Below are 15,070 nucleotides of genomic sequence, written 5' to 3' on the forward strand. Positions count from 1 at the left end.
TATAAAATTAACATAAAAAATCAGTAGCTTCTTATAGATCAGCAACAAACATACTGAGAAAGAAACCAGAAATGATCCTATTCATGATAGCTTAAAAATATCCTGAAATAAGGGGCTGGAGAGATGGCTCAGCGGTTAAAAGCACTGAGTGCTCTTGCAGAGGACCCGGGTTCGATTCCTAGCACTCACATGGTGGCTATGAACCATCCTTACCTCCAGTTCCAGGGGAATCCGAAGCCCTCTTCTGACCTCTGCGGCATTGCACGACACAGGTGCACTTACATACATGCAGGCAATACACTCATACACATAAAATAAAAATAATGAATAAAATATTTTTGTAAATGTCCTGAGATAAGCCGGGCCTGGTGGCGCACGCCTTTAATCCCAGCAGTTGGGAGGCAGAAGCAGATGAATCTCTGTGGGTTCAAAGCCAGCCTAGTTTGCATAGCAAGCTCCAGGGCAGCTGAGGCTACAGGGAGACACTCTCTCAAAAAGACAAAAAAAAAAACAAAAATAAAATCCTGAAATAAAGCTAACCAAGGAAGGAAAGATTTGTATGATAAAAATTTAAATTGAAGAATTGAAGAAGACAAAGATAGCAGAAGACGGAAAGACCTCCCATTCTCATGGATCAGTAGTATCAATATTGTGAAAATAGTCATCCTACCAAAAGCAATTTACAGATTCAAAACAATCCCCATTAAAATTCCAACATAATTCTTCACATAAATTGAAAAATTAATCTAAAATTTCCTTTGGAAAACCCAGGATAGTCAAAACAATCCTGAACAATAAAAGAAGAACCAGAAGCATCATATCCCTGATCTGAAATGATACTACAGAGCTATAGTAATAAAAACAGCATGCTACTGGCATAAAAACAGACATATTGATCAACAGAATAGAATTGAGTACCCAGATTTAATTCCATGCACTTAGAGCTACCTGATTTTTGAGAAAGGGGCCAAAAACACACATTGATGAAAGGACAGCATTTTCAATAAATGGTGCTGGTCAAATTGGATAGTTACATGGAGAAGAATGACACTAGATCCCTATCTCTCACCAGTACAAAACTCAACTCCAAATAGTTCAAGGACTTCAGCACAAACCTAATACTCTGAATCTGATAAAGGAAAAAGTAGGGAGTACACTGTAATTTATAGCCATAAGAATGGACTTTATGAACAGCACCCCAATAGTGCAGGCATGAAGACCAACAATTGCAAATAGGACCATGAACCAAAAATCTTCTGCACCATCATTCAAGTGAAAAGGCAGCCTACAGAATGGGAAAAACTCTTTACCAGCTATACATCTGACAGAGAGTTAGTATCTAGAATATACAAAGAACTAAACAAAAATAAACATAAAAAACTGAACAACCTAATTAAAAATTGTGGCAAGGAACTAAACAGAGTTCTCAAAAGTTGAATCAAATAACTGAGAACTTTTTTTTTTAATGTTCAACATCTTTATCCACCTGAGAGTTGCAAATTAAAACTACTTTGAGAGTTCATCTTACTCCAGTCAGAATGGCTAAAAAAAAAAAAAAAAATGATGACATAGACTAGAGAGATGATTCAGTGGTTAAGAGCACTGACTGCTCTTGCAGAAGATCCAGGTTCAATTCCCAGCACCCACATGTCAGCTAACAACTGCCAGTAATTCTAGTTCCACGGGAATTCAGTGCTTTCTTCTGACCAACATGGGTGTTAAACGACACAGGTGCACTTACATACATACAGGCAATGCACTCATACACATAATAAAATGATGACAAATGCTGGCAAGGATGTGGGGAACAATGAACACTTATTCACTGCTGACGGGAGTGCAAATGGACGCAGTCACTGTGGAAATTAGTATGGAAATTCCTCAAAAAGCTAAAAATAGATCTCTCACATGATCCAGTCATACCACGTCTGGGTATATACCTCAAAGACTCTATATCCTACTCATCTATGTCCATTGCTGTTCTTGTCACAATAGCCAGGAAATGGAAACAACCTAGATCTCCATCAATTGATGAATAGATAATAAAAATATAGTGCTTACACAATGGAATCTTATTCAGCTGTTCAAAAAACAAAATTATGAAATTCACAGGTAAATGGATGAAATTGTAAACAATCATTCTGAGTGAGGTAATCCAGACCCAGAAAGACAAACACCACATGTTCTTGTCCACATCTGGCTGGTAAGCTTTATATCTTTAGATATGTGTGTTTCAACTGGAAAATCCATAGAAGTCAGGAAACTAGTTAGGGGACATGGAAGGTGTCTTCTTGGGAGGGGAGATATAACACAGTAATGTAAAGAGGGTAATAATGGGATAAGAAGGGTTAAATGGGGTGGAGAATGGGAGGGAAGGTAGAAAAGAGAACATGGGAAGGGATAAAAAAAACACTAAAGACCTTCTAAAAGGTCGTATAGAAACCCACAATTGGCAACAGTGCACTTGTGGAGAACAAGAGGCTGCAGAGCACTTATCCTTGAATAGGACACCTATATCAAACTTCATATGAATTCACAGCAATGGTGACAGCATGCACAAGTCCCATGCAAGCTCAAATCAGACAAAAATCACAGCATAGACATCAGGCAGAGGGCAAGAAGTTTCAACCCCACCTAAGGAAATTGTGGCAATAGATGACTTCTGGGAGGAAAAAATATAGTCTCTTTTAAGCATGAGACTCTTGGTAGGTTAACCAGCCTCCAATGGATGGACCCACACTGAAGGATATTTGGGGACACAAATTAGACTATATAAGCTATAGTACTTATATATAAGGAATATATATAATAGAGTACATTAAGTTGGGTAAGGGGCAATAGGAGAAAGTGGGACTATAAGAGGGGATCTAAATACCATCAAATTATATTATATGAAAATCACAAAAATGATAAAAATGTACAATCAAGTCATATAAGGGGGAGGGGAGCTGGAGAGATGGCTCAGAAGTTAAGAGCACTGGCTGCTTTTGCAGAGGAACTGGTTTGGTTTCAGCACCCACGTGGTGGCTAATAACCATCTGTAACTCCAGTTACAAGAGACCTGATGCCCTCTTCCTATCTCTTTGGGTATTGCAATATGGGTGCACTTACTTATATGGAGCAAAACACTCAAACACATACAATAAAAATAAGTAAATCAGCCAGGGGTGTTCGCACACACCTTTAATTCCAGAACTCAGGAGATAGAGGCAAGCCAATCTCTCTGTGAGTTCAAGGCCATCCTGGTCTACATTGTGAGTTCCAGGCCAGCTTAGGACTACAGGGAGACCCTGCCTCAGAAAGACCAAATTAAATAAATAAATAAATAAATAAATAAATAAATAAAAATTTTATGTTTAAATAAAGTTACCCTATAATGGGGGAGGGCAGGGATACCCCACACACACATCAGACACCACAGGGTACCAAATAAAAAACTCTGTGCCAGAATGGTCTCCCTCTTTGGGAGTTGTTGACCAAGAGAGGCCCCATAGACTCTAGAACAATACCAGCTAGTCCCATTGCTCTTGGTTGCCCTCCAGAACTTGACAGCAAGACCCTACTAAAGACACTACACACTACACATGTGAGTCATAGAATAAACATGGAGAAATCAAGCTGGTACTGGCCTCAAAGTTTCACCTCTACTACCTATCTTTCATAGTACTAGAAGGTATTATGCATGCTACCAGAAGGAAAAAAGTAATAATCAGCCTTACCCAGGTGTGAAGCCTGCAAGCTACAATAATGACTAACCTGGCACGATATGCTCATTGGTGCAATAGTGGCATGAATGTTATGGGAGTAACTCACCACTTTCTGATTGAATTTAAGGCCCAATTCATAAAATGGAGCCCAAACCTGGCACTTTTATCAGAGCCAAGAATCTGTGGTTAGACAAATCTCAGGATACAGGGGAAATCCTATTACTGTCATTCTCCTAAATGGGCACAGTATTAAGCTGAATCCTAATGACTTATTGTAATAACCATAGATTAATGCATGTCTCAGCTTTCACCAGAGAAGCTTCTTCTTGCAGCAGATGACAATTAACACAGAGACCCACAACTATTCAACATGCAGAAAATAAGAGAGTGCAGAGTGCTTGGCCATAAACGGGACACTTGTATCATACTTTCTCCCTCCAAGGCTCAGGGATCATTGCAGAAGAAGGGGTAGAATGTTTATAAGAGCAAGATGTGGTGGATGAATACAAGGAAACTCTGTTTCGAGATACAACAGGGCAATTACACACCCTTGGTGCACATACATATGTGCAGGTAGGTAAGCACTCATACACACTAAAGATAAGATAAAATACTTGTGCTAAGTGCCCAGCTCACTGCCTGGCATGGAGTGAATGCTCAACATACAATGACTAGTTTTGTGATCAGAGATACAATTTTTATAAATGTACTTTGTGGTAAATATTAAAAGTATATTTCTTACAATTTATGCTTTCAGAAAAGGACTAGCAAGAACTAAATTTATTATCCCCCACCACCAGGAAAAAATGAAATTCAAATGTATAAATGTTGAAAATTTCAAGACATTGATTCCTGAAAGAGGGGGGAAATCAGATTCTTTCTTCACTGGCTTTGGCTTGAAGACAGTTTCCTTGTGGCCTGCCAAGGACAGTGACTCAGGAGGGATCTAATAGCAGCCCTGAGGTGAAGAGAAGCTAGAACTACGGGAAAACCAAGGTGCCTAGAGTTTATGTTCTGGACATAGTTCACCTTCTCACTGAACAAAAAAGAATGTCTTGTATATCCATCAATGGAGTGTGCAGAAAGCTGTCAGCCCAGGACGAGCACAGAAGCCACTTTGGAACCAAGGCTACTCTTGACCTACCAAGTAAAGCTTCAGGGAAGATAAGCCTGTTTCCAAGTAATTTTATTATCTCTTAGCTCAACATTAGAGAATATTTATAGGAATACAAACAAACAAACAAAAAATCTGGCACTCTAAAAGGTAAAATTGACTGTGTGGCATCTAATAAATACTTGTCAAGCACAAATAAATAAAATAAATAATAAGAAGTAAATGAGAATAATAATAAGAAGTAATAATAATAAGAAGTGATGAGAAGTTAACTAACAGAAGAAGATTCAGCAATGACACAGTTGACAGAAAGAGGAGACAATAATAATAATACAATTTTATTCCAGATGTTCAAGACTTTGGCTAAAATGCTACATTGTCTAAAATGAAGAATATACCAGATGGGTTTAGCAGCAGGATTGATTTTACAGAAGAAATTTGAGTGTAAAGAAAATCAGAAAGAAGAAAAGGTTTGTGAAGGCTAAACCTTCTAAGTTTCCTTTTGTTTTGAGTCATTTCACTCTCTGCTAGTGTGGCTTAGCCTTGGGAAAGGTCATTTCATGAGGTACTGTACAGAGCTATCTGAACTAGCTTAATTCATGAGTAGTTCATAGATTAGCAGTTGTTCTTGAGCTGTGGCTGTTATAGAAAGCCATGTTTGTACTCAAGCTTTTGGTTTTATTTTTTTTTAACCAGACTTTGAAAGATCAGTGGAAGGAAATGGAACCTATGTGATGTCAAACAAAGTAGTTTACATTTTCTAAGCCATAATGACATGCTGGAGAATTCAAGGTAATAAGGAATGTTTTGAGACTGTTGACCTCTCACCCTCTCTCTGCTCTAGTTTAGAATGTGTATTGGCAAAACCTTTTGTTGTATTAATTTGTTAATATGCATGACAAAATTCAAATGTCTAGGCTTAATCCTAAGGAGACAAACTTTCAAAGACATAAGTGTAAACATGTTAATTTTTCCAAGTTAAACTTGATATATGCAAAATAATAATTGGAAATAATCAAGTACATGATTACATATATACTTCAATCAGAAAAATGCTAAGCAATCATGAAGGGATGATATGCCCTAACTTTGATGTGGAGAAAAACCTATACTATATTGAAAAGACAGCTTAGGGAAGACAGCTCAGTCGGTAAAGTGCTTGCTGTGTAAATATGAGGACCTGAGTTTGGATTCTTACCACCCATATAAAAGCTGGGCACTGGCATTGTGTACCTGTAATCCTCACACGGAGGATGGGAGACAGAAGGATCACTGGGAATGGCTGGCCAGTTAGTCTGGCCAAATCTGTGAACTACAGGATCCATCAGAGATCCTGTCTCAAACAATAAGTCAGAGAGTGATTGAGGAAGACACCTGACCTCAGTTTCTGGCCTCCATACATACATGTGCATGTGAGCATTCTACTGCCATGACAATGTGTATATACCAAGCACACACACAAAGATAGGTTTAAAAAAATCATGTATAGTGAACCATTTATTACATAGACATTTGCATATCTGAGAGAGTTTGCAGAGCTTTGGTGATGAAATACAAAAATAATGACTTTTGAAGGGTGAGGGGGAAGTAATTTGTTTTTCTGTGTGTCTTTCTCTGCATTTTGGTGTTTCTCTCCTTCCTTTTCTCTCCTTTCTCTTCTTCTTCCTCTCTCTCTCTCTCTCTCTCTCTCTCTCTCTCTCTCTCTCTCTTTCTCTCTTCACCCCCACTTTGAGACAGGACCTCACACCACAGCCCATGGGGATCTGAAAGTCACCACAATCCTCCTGCCCCAGCCTCCCACATGCAGGCAGGAGCCACTATGCCCTTTAAAGTTTATTTTGAGTGTTATTACTATTAGTAGTAATAACATCGCCAGTACTCTTTTGGTGCTATGAATTTCCTGAGCTAGGATTATAGTACGGCTGTGGGTTCGTTCATTGTTGGAGTTGGCCAGGCAAAATAGTAGGGAGGAGGTTAGTCCATGGGCAATTATTAAGGCTGTGGCACCTAGAATCCAGAGCCTCGTGCATGCTAGGCAAGTTATTTACCACTGAACCACACTCCCAGCCCTTTGATTTTTCTAAAAGGGCTTGTAGTAGTCTTACACATGATATAAACAGTTTGGGTTATTTCCTTTATTTCTGAACTCTTTCCAAAGGTCTCAGAATCTGAGAATTTCAAATGACTCTCAAGCAATAGAAAGGCAGTACCCTTATCCCCTTAGTGTGAATAGTGCCTGAAGCCTTTCTGTGGCTACATGTCCCTCTTTTCCATTCACACTCATCAATGAATCCCTTCCACCTCCTAATGTCTATCCTATTTTGATTCTAGAGATTGCAAAGACATACTCAGTTTCAATTTCTTCATTCTTACAAAGTCGCCCTACAAAGGCATCATTTCACACGTTGGTATTTCTTAGCTCTAGTGTGTTGACAGATCAGATACCATTTCCTGTCCATGCTTGCCGCAGAGCCCTAGACAGGTTGTCTGCTGCTAGGCTAACTCTCTGTGGCTTCCTTCCCTTACCATTATCTCCTCCTCATCCTCATCTTCCTTCTCTTGCCTTTTATTGAGACAGGTCTTATGTAGCCCTCAAGTACTGGGATCACAGGTGTATATCATCATGCCTGGCTAAACAAATATCTTTCTTTCTTTCTTTCTTTCTTTCTTTCTTTCTTTCTTTCTTTCTTTCTTTCTTTCTTTTTCTTTTCTTCTTTCCTTCTTTTTTTCTTTCTTTTCTTCCTTTCCTTTCCCCTCCCTCATTCCCTCCTTCCCTTCCTTTTTTGGAATTCTGAGCCAAGGTCTCACTCTGTAGCCCAGGTTGGCAATCCTCCTGCCTCAGATTCTGAAGTGATGGGATGGCAGGATGAGCCACCACTCCTGGCTTCCTTTCCTTATTTCTAACTTTATAGCATCTTCATTTGGTTCTGTGAAAGATGGGAAGTTGATATTTTACTATTCCAGTGCAGCAAAGAAGGGACTGCTTGTCTCTGGCAAGCAGGATGGCAAGATTCTTCATATCAGAGGCTACAGCCAAGGCTCGGGTCGCCTGCTTTGTAACATAACCTGAATATATTTCAGTGGCACTGGGGTGCTGGTAAAGTCAGAGCATATGATAATACATTAATAGTTTGGCCTCAGGCAAGCCATTGGATCAGGAACCACAGTACAGGAACTATAGCAGGGCACACTGGGGGTGTATGGCTATAATACCTATAACAGTATTTGAGAGGTGGAGACAGGAGGATTGCTTTGAGTTTGATAACAGGCTGGGATACATAGTGAATTCAAGGCCAACCTGACAGGTGAAACCCTGTCTCAAAAACCAAAACACAAACAACAAGTAGAGGAGCTGTTTCCTTCCTTTTAAAATAAGGGTAGCGTTTACTGCAAAAGGATTTGCAAAGGCTGCGCAACATGCTTTGCTCAATGCTTGGCTCATAGGAAGCACCTACATGAAAATCCTTCCCTATATGGAAGTTTGTGCTGGTGAGATACAGTTTGTATACCAAAGGCTTTTTCCCATTACAATAGTGTTAGGGTGTGATGTCAATTCAAGAGGTGGGGCCTAGTACAAGTGATTAGGTCATTGGAAGAATGATCCTCAGAGGAGATGAATGCTTACTTGTAGGAGTGGGCTGGGTCTCATGGGACTGGTTACTGTAAAAACAGGTCAGATTTTTGTTGTTGTTGTTAAATATTTTGATGCTTTTGTTTTGTTTGTTTTTGAGACAGGATCTCACTACGTAGCTCTGGCTAGCCTGTACCATGTAGATCAGGTTGGCCTCAAAGTCATAGAGATCCATCTGCCTCTGTCTCCCAAGTGCTGGGAATAGAAGTGTAGGCCATCATGCTTGACCCAAGAACACGTTGTTATAAAGCAAGTTTGACTTATTGGTGTGCCCCTTACTTCCTGTCTTTCCATCTGGTCTCTCTCTCTCTCTCTCTCTCTCTCTCTCTCTCTCTCTCATTCTTCTGTAGTTCCATAGGCTGCTATCTGGGCATGAAGCCCAAACCAGAAGCCAATGAGAGCACCATGCTTTTGAATTCCCAGACGTTAGCTAATTAACCCTTTTTGCTTTTTTAAAAAATATTTTCATTTATTTTTATTTTATGTGTACGAGTGTATTGCCTGCATGTATGTGGGTGCACCCATGTCATGTAATGCCACGGAGGTCAGAAGAGGGCTTTGGATTCCCCTGGAACTGGAGTTTAGGACAGTTCATAGCCACCATGTGGGTGCTGGGAATTGAACCTGGGTCCTCTGCAAGAGCAGTCAGTGCTATTAACCGCTGAGCCATCTCTCCAGCCCCCTTTTTGCTTTTTATAAAGGGCTTAGCGTCACACACGTTTTGCTATGGCTGCATGGATTGATTTATGTGACCACCTGGCTCTGCTTTGTTTTCCTCATATTGCTCCCTCTTGCCAGAATGCAACTTCTTGAGAGAAGGAATCTAGTGTTTATCCCTGTGCATCAACGCTTAGGGCCATGCCTAGAACATTACAAGTGTTCAGAATATGCTCAGAATCTCTTAGCACCAGTGTGAGGCTCTCTGCTCCTAGATGGATCAGTTGTTTTTTTCTGTCAGCTCCCATAGTGCCCTGATGAGAGCTTAATTGTCACAATTATGGCATACACCACAGTATCTGTTTATATTCTAATTCCCCCACTATCACTATGCCTTGGCCTCTGTTAGAGGTATCAACTGAGTATCTAGCATTGCCTGGCATATTGGAGACTTGACATAATGACAGAACAACCAAAATTGAATTGCTACATTGAGCTGTGTGATAATAAGCTTTCATCAAGTCTATGATGAGGTAGCTAAGGGTCATTTGACCTACACCTCATACCTGACCGTACATGATGCTTTTTCTGCCCTTCCATGATTTGGGCAGGGAGGAGGGTAAGGCCTGATTGGGTGCAGGTGCCTACAGAGTGTTCATTCTAGCCTTCCCATTTGCCTCGATATTTTTTAGCATGTCTTACTGATCTTTGCTTTAGATGAATAGGTAAGCTGGGCTGACACACCTCAGGACAGCTGAAAATAAGTATGGATCTTTCAAAACAAATCTCAGTGTGGTATAGACCATGTATCCTGGGATCTTGGCCAAGTTCTGTCCTGTCTGTGGCATCTCCCTTGCATCTTCTCCCCTATCCACTTTTTTGTCTACTGTCCTGTGCCCCACCATAACTAGTTCCTCACCATCTCCCATCTGGAGGCACAATGGTCTATTACCATTTCCCCAGCTTTAGTTCCTTCTCCATAGCAGTTTGAAGTTCCTAAAACCCAGCACTTGCCACTCCTCTTTGCCAAACACATTCATGTCTCCCCATTAGCCACAGAATTGCTCTTTAAATATCTACAATCTCACACTAAGCTGCTTCTCAAAAAGCTGTTTACAAACTACCTCTAAAGGACCTTCTATGAGTGGCATGTGTCTTAAAACATCCCCTTGATCTCTCTCTCTCTCTCTCTCTCTCTCTCTCTCTCTCTCTCTCTCGGGTTTCATGTAGCCCAAGTTGGCCTCAAAATCCATCCTAGCTCCAGGACCACCTCCTCTAAGACTTTCTTTTCCATCTATTTTGTTCTTGAATTCACATAAATTGTCTTTTGGGGAATTTATACTTTGCTCTTATTTTATTCATTCATTGATAACATGTTTTGAACTTCATTAAAAAATTGCAAGTTCCATGTTGGAATCAGTTCAGAATTTCCCCAAGAGCACAGTGTTTGCATATAGTAGAGTTTCTACTCTTTTTCTTTTTTTTCTTTTTTTTTTTTTTTTTTTCTCGGTCTTTTTGAGACAGGGTCTCCCTGTAGCCCCAGCTGTCCTGGAACTCACTATGTAGACCAGGCTGGCCTTGAACTCACAGAGATCCCCTTGCCTCTGCCTCCCGCCCCCCAGTGCTGGGATTAAACACTTTTATTTTTAATTACAAACAAACACATATGTATATAAAACATGCAGTGCAAAGACATTATCAGATCAAAAGAATGAATCCAACAGCCCTTTCCCCATGTCTTAAATTCTCCAGCTCCTATCTCTAATTGTATACATCTTTTAGGACTTTTACATGGATGTATAAGGATATAGACATAACACTTTGCACAATAGATCTTCTTGTTTTTCTCATACCACACGTAGATTTGGTTGAACCTGTTAATGCCTGTATAGCATGTTGCTGACATGGAGGAGGATGTCTCCCTAGGTATCCTTAGACTCTTGCCACTCTGAACATATGTGCAGTTAAGTTTTGGCCATGTTACTTGCCAAAGAGGCTACATCAGCATGTACATGAACATTTGCTTTGCATTTTTTTCTCATCGATGTGAAATGTTCTTTGTATCATATGCCAAAATCCATATGTATTCAGCCTCATTTCTTGGTTCCATGTTCCATCCCATTGATCTTTTCAGCATGAAATTCTTTTAGTTACTCTAATAACAATTTTATTTATTTATTTATTTATTTAGGCTTTTTGGGACAGGTTCTCACTATGTAGCCATGGCTTGCCTGGAACTTACTATATAGACCAGGTTGACCTTGAACTCACAGAGATCTGCCTGCTTCTGCCTTCCAAGTCCTAAGATTAACAGCATGCACCACCATGCTTGGAAACTATTATAGTTTAAAAATATTTTTAAATATTTTATTGTATGAGTACACTTTTTAATTAAAACATTTCTGGATATTCTAGCAAATTCCTTGTACTATGTACACCTGGATAAATTTTACAATAATTTTAGAAAATTAAAAAGATGTAACTATTAGAAAGTTCTTTTTTTAAACTTAGAAACATATTGATAGAATAAAGTTGACTAATATGCTTCTGAACAGAGCCCCCACTTAGCCAAGTCTCCCGAGAAGATCCCCAATAGATATTTAAATTCTCTTTATACAATACTTGAATATTTCACATTATATTTATGCTAGTGTATCATCCTCTGTTTTACTATATTTTCTTACTGATTATTACTTTTGTACAGAAAAACAGTTAAATTTTTCAAACTAATATTATAGGCATATGCTCTTTCTGAATTTTCTTAAAGCTTTTAGTAGGGTTTTTGTGTTAAATTTTAGACTTCATAGGAATAAAATTGTCTTAACTTCAAATAATGTTTTTACCTGGCTTTAAAATATTTACATTTAGGGTTTTTTGCTTTTGTGTGTGTGTGTGTGTGTGTGTGTGTGTGTGAAGGCCTGAAGTTGATGTCAGGTATGTTTCTCAACTGCTCTCCACTTTATCTGTTGAGGCAAGGTCTCTTGCTGAACCCAGAGCTCACCAATTCCTCTAGCTAGCTGGCTTGCTCAGGGATCCCCTGACTCTGCCTCCGAAGTACTGGGATTACACTGGCTGCCACTCCCACTTAGTTTTTATGTGGGATCTGAGTTCCAGTCCTCATGCCTTATCCACCGAGCCGTCTCCTCAACCTTTAGTTTGTTTTTTCACTTGCTAGTGTCTCAGTAATGGTGAGGTTAAACAGCCATCACTGGCTCACCCGCAACTATAGTGGGAATTCTGCTGGCTTTTGGTTAAGGACATATACATCTAGTCCTGTAGAGGACAGAGAGAGAGAGAGAGAGAGAGAGAGTGAGAGAGTTTTATTGAGGGGTGAGTATTGAATTTAATCTCATAACTTTTTAGCCAATTGAATTACGAAGTTTGTAAACTTAGATCAATTACGATCTAATTGAATACAGTGGTTTTTCCCAACATGAACAATTCTTGATTTCTTGGACCAAATCATGCTTGAACATAGTGTATTTTCTTAATCTGTAACTGGCTTTTGGTTCTAGTTTAATGTAAAATTGACTCTAAGCAAAATTCGTCTCATGAGGGTCTTTTTGTGTGTGCTTCTTGTTTTTAAAAAATGTTTAACGTTTATACACGGAATTAGGAATAAATCCGTTAAACACAACTTACATAAAAATGGGTGAACGCACATGAATATGCAGTTCTCAAATGTAAATAACCATTGTAAAATCAAAGGGGGAATTCTATTCACCCATTTTCTATTATCATAATGGAATACCTGAAACCTTGTAATTTGTAAAATAAAAGGGTTTATTTAGGTAATAGTTTTGGAAGCTGAAAGACCTGTTGTGACAATAGTGTGACCACAGCTCTGGAGAGGGTCCCTTTGTCTGCATGGCATAGTGGCAGTCAGCATCAGGGCAAGGAGGAGATCACATGGAGAGACAGGAAACCAGAGCAAAGATCTCTCATAACATCTCATCTCTTAAAGATTCCCACCATCTCTTACATCACCACATAGGGACCATGCCTCCAACACACGCATGAATACATACACACACACACATACACACATACACTAAATATCACCTTTAGCTTGAAAAACTAAGATAGCCTTAAGGCTGTCTTTTTCACCCCTGTCTCTCCAGCATCATTTAAAGAAAAAATATAACCATATGTATGAATCCCTATGTATGAATCCCCATGGGAAAGATTACAATCACTTTTGTCATCTCAGATCTCTCCAATATGCTAAACACAAGAGTTCATATACACAGTGACAACGATTCTTTGACCAGATTCTAGTCAAGGTTCTGAGCCTTCCCCTAGGCCCACTTGTGCACTTCCTTACAAAATTCAGTTTTACCAAAGAGCCCTGCTCCCTTAATATATGGCCACTCTCAGTATTTGATCAGATTCCTCATCTCCCACCAGCCCCCAGATGATCATGGTAACCTATCTGCTTCTAGAATCCTATTGGATCCTTGTAGTTCGAATTTTCCTTCTGGCTGAAGTTTCTTCTTAGTGCTTTTTAATCCATTGACCCCCTTCATGATCCTTGTAAGAATTCCTACTTGCTTATGCTCTATGCAGAATTAGGCCCAACCTCCCTGTCCCACCGAAGTTCCCAGTGCAGCGATCTCTACTTGTCAAGAGACCCTGAATAGGGTCTTCTTCCCCATGCTTTAGAATGTGCCATTGAATATTTTTTCTTTAACAAGAGATACTTAACTTCAACTTTAATGTCTGTAACAGGTACAACAAAAGATTCAGTGTCCCTACTTTACAAAAAGAAAACTACAAAATTAGGTTTCTATTGCCATCCATTCAGGATTGCTTTTGAAACCAAGCATCAACATTTTCCTTCAACAAAGTGGCTCTGATGATCAGAACAGGAGTTGCATACTTAACCCAGACTCTAGAAATAACCAGATGAGTTTAACTGCAAACAAGTCCTTGAGAAACTCAGGTCTCTATTTCTTCAACTATAAGATAATGACAAGGTCCACTTGCTTCGAGAGACTACAAGAATAATGAAAAGAAATACTACATGGTGAAGCCTTTTATCAATCTGACACAATGTGAAATAGTATCAGTATTTTGAGTATTACAAGTGACTATAGTTGAATAGTATTTCACACTGCAATTTTATACAGGATCCTGGCCTTCTCCATATCAAATAGAGATCCATAGAAGAGCAGGGTGTTCTGACATTTCTTCCTTCTCCCCATTACTCACTTCCCTTCCCCACCAGTTTTACTTCTGCTGCCCTTCAGCATCTGCTCCTATGGCATTTACCACAGGGAGAGAAAAGCAGGCAGAAGAACAGGTGGCAGAGAGCTCCTGGCACTGTCTAGGTGTTCGGCACGGCAAAGTGGAGCAAAATACAGTTCCTTGAATATGTGGCTGCCGTAACTACTTCCAGCATCAGAGTTCAAGTGCATGGGAGATAAAGCTACTTACGAGACACAGAGGCACAGGACTCCTGGCATAGACTCGCTGTCTCTTAACAGAAAGTTGCCATCCACACCTTCCTTGAGAAGCAAGGTTTCGCACTCTTGCTTAGTCAGTGGGCCATGGTAGTAGGGCAGATCCATGGAGGGCCAGCTTGTGCTTTAACTGCCCTGTTAACCTGAAATCCAGCTCCAGGTCAAGGGATGGCTCTAAAGAGGAAAGTGGAGGGAGCTGTGAAGGGGCAAGGCCCCTTCTTCCAATGGTGTCCAGACAAGATGAAATTGCTCTGTGGGGTTCATTCAGTTTCACAAGACTCAGGAAATGAAAAGGGAGGGGGTGATGAAGTGACCAAGACATTTCAGCCTAGGAGTGGCCCAAACATGACTCATAGAAGTGGGTGAGAGCGCCTTTGAGTTCACAGTGGAATTAGTGATATATATTTGTGGCTGGGCTGCATGGCTGAAGTCAAGCTTCCTGAATCTGGGTTACATCTTGTAAATGACCAGCTTTGTAATGGGTACCATCTTCTGCTGG

The 15,070-nt window shown here is 39.9% G+C and overlaps 1 protein-coding gene across 1 annotated transcript in view; it reads right to left on the reverse strand.

Annotated features, from left to right (window-relative positions):
- The window catches only part of Sh2d1b (SH2 domain containing 1B), a 30,485-nt gene extending 15,751 nt beyond the window's left edge, over positions 1-14,734 (reverse strand). The window contains exon 1 of the mRNA XM_008849077.2: positions 14,546-14,734. Coding sequence (XP_008847299.1) covers positions 14,546-14,679 — 134 coding nt within the window. The 5' untranslated portion in view covers positions 14,680-14,734. The remainder of the gene's footprint in view (positions 1-14,545) is intronic.
- Positions 14,735-15,070: the final 336 nt, after the last annotated feature.

Source organism: Nannospalax galili, unplaced genomic scaffold, assembly GCF_000622305.1.
Source record: "Nannospalax galili isolate Female #2095 unplaced genomic scaffold, S.galili_v1.0 scaffold884, whole genome shotgun sequence".
Taxonomy (NCBI): domain Eukaryota; kingdom Metazoa; phylum Chordata; class Mammalia; order Rodentia; family Spalacidae; genus Nannospalax; species Nannospalax galili.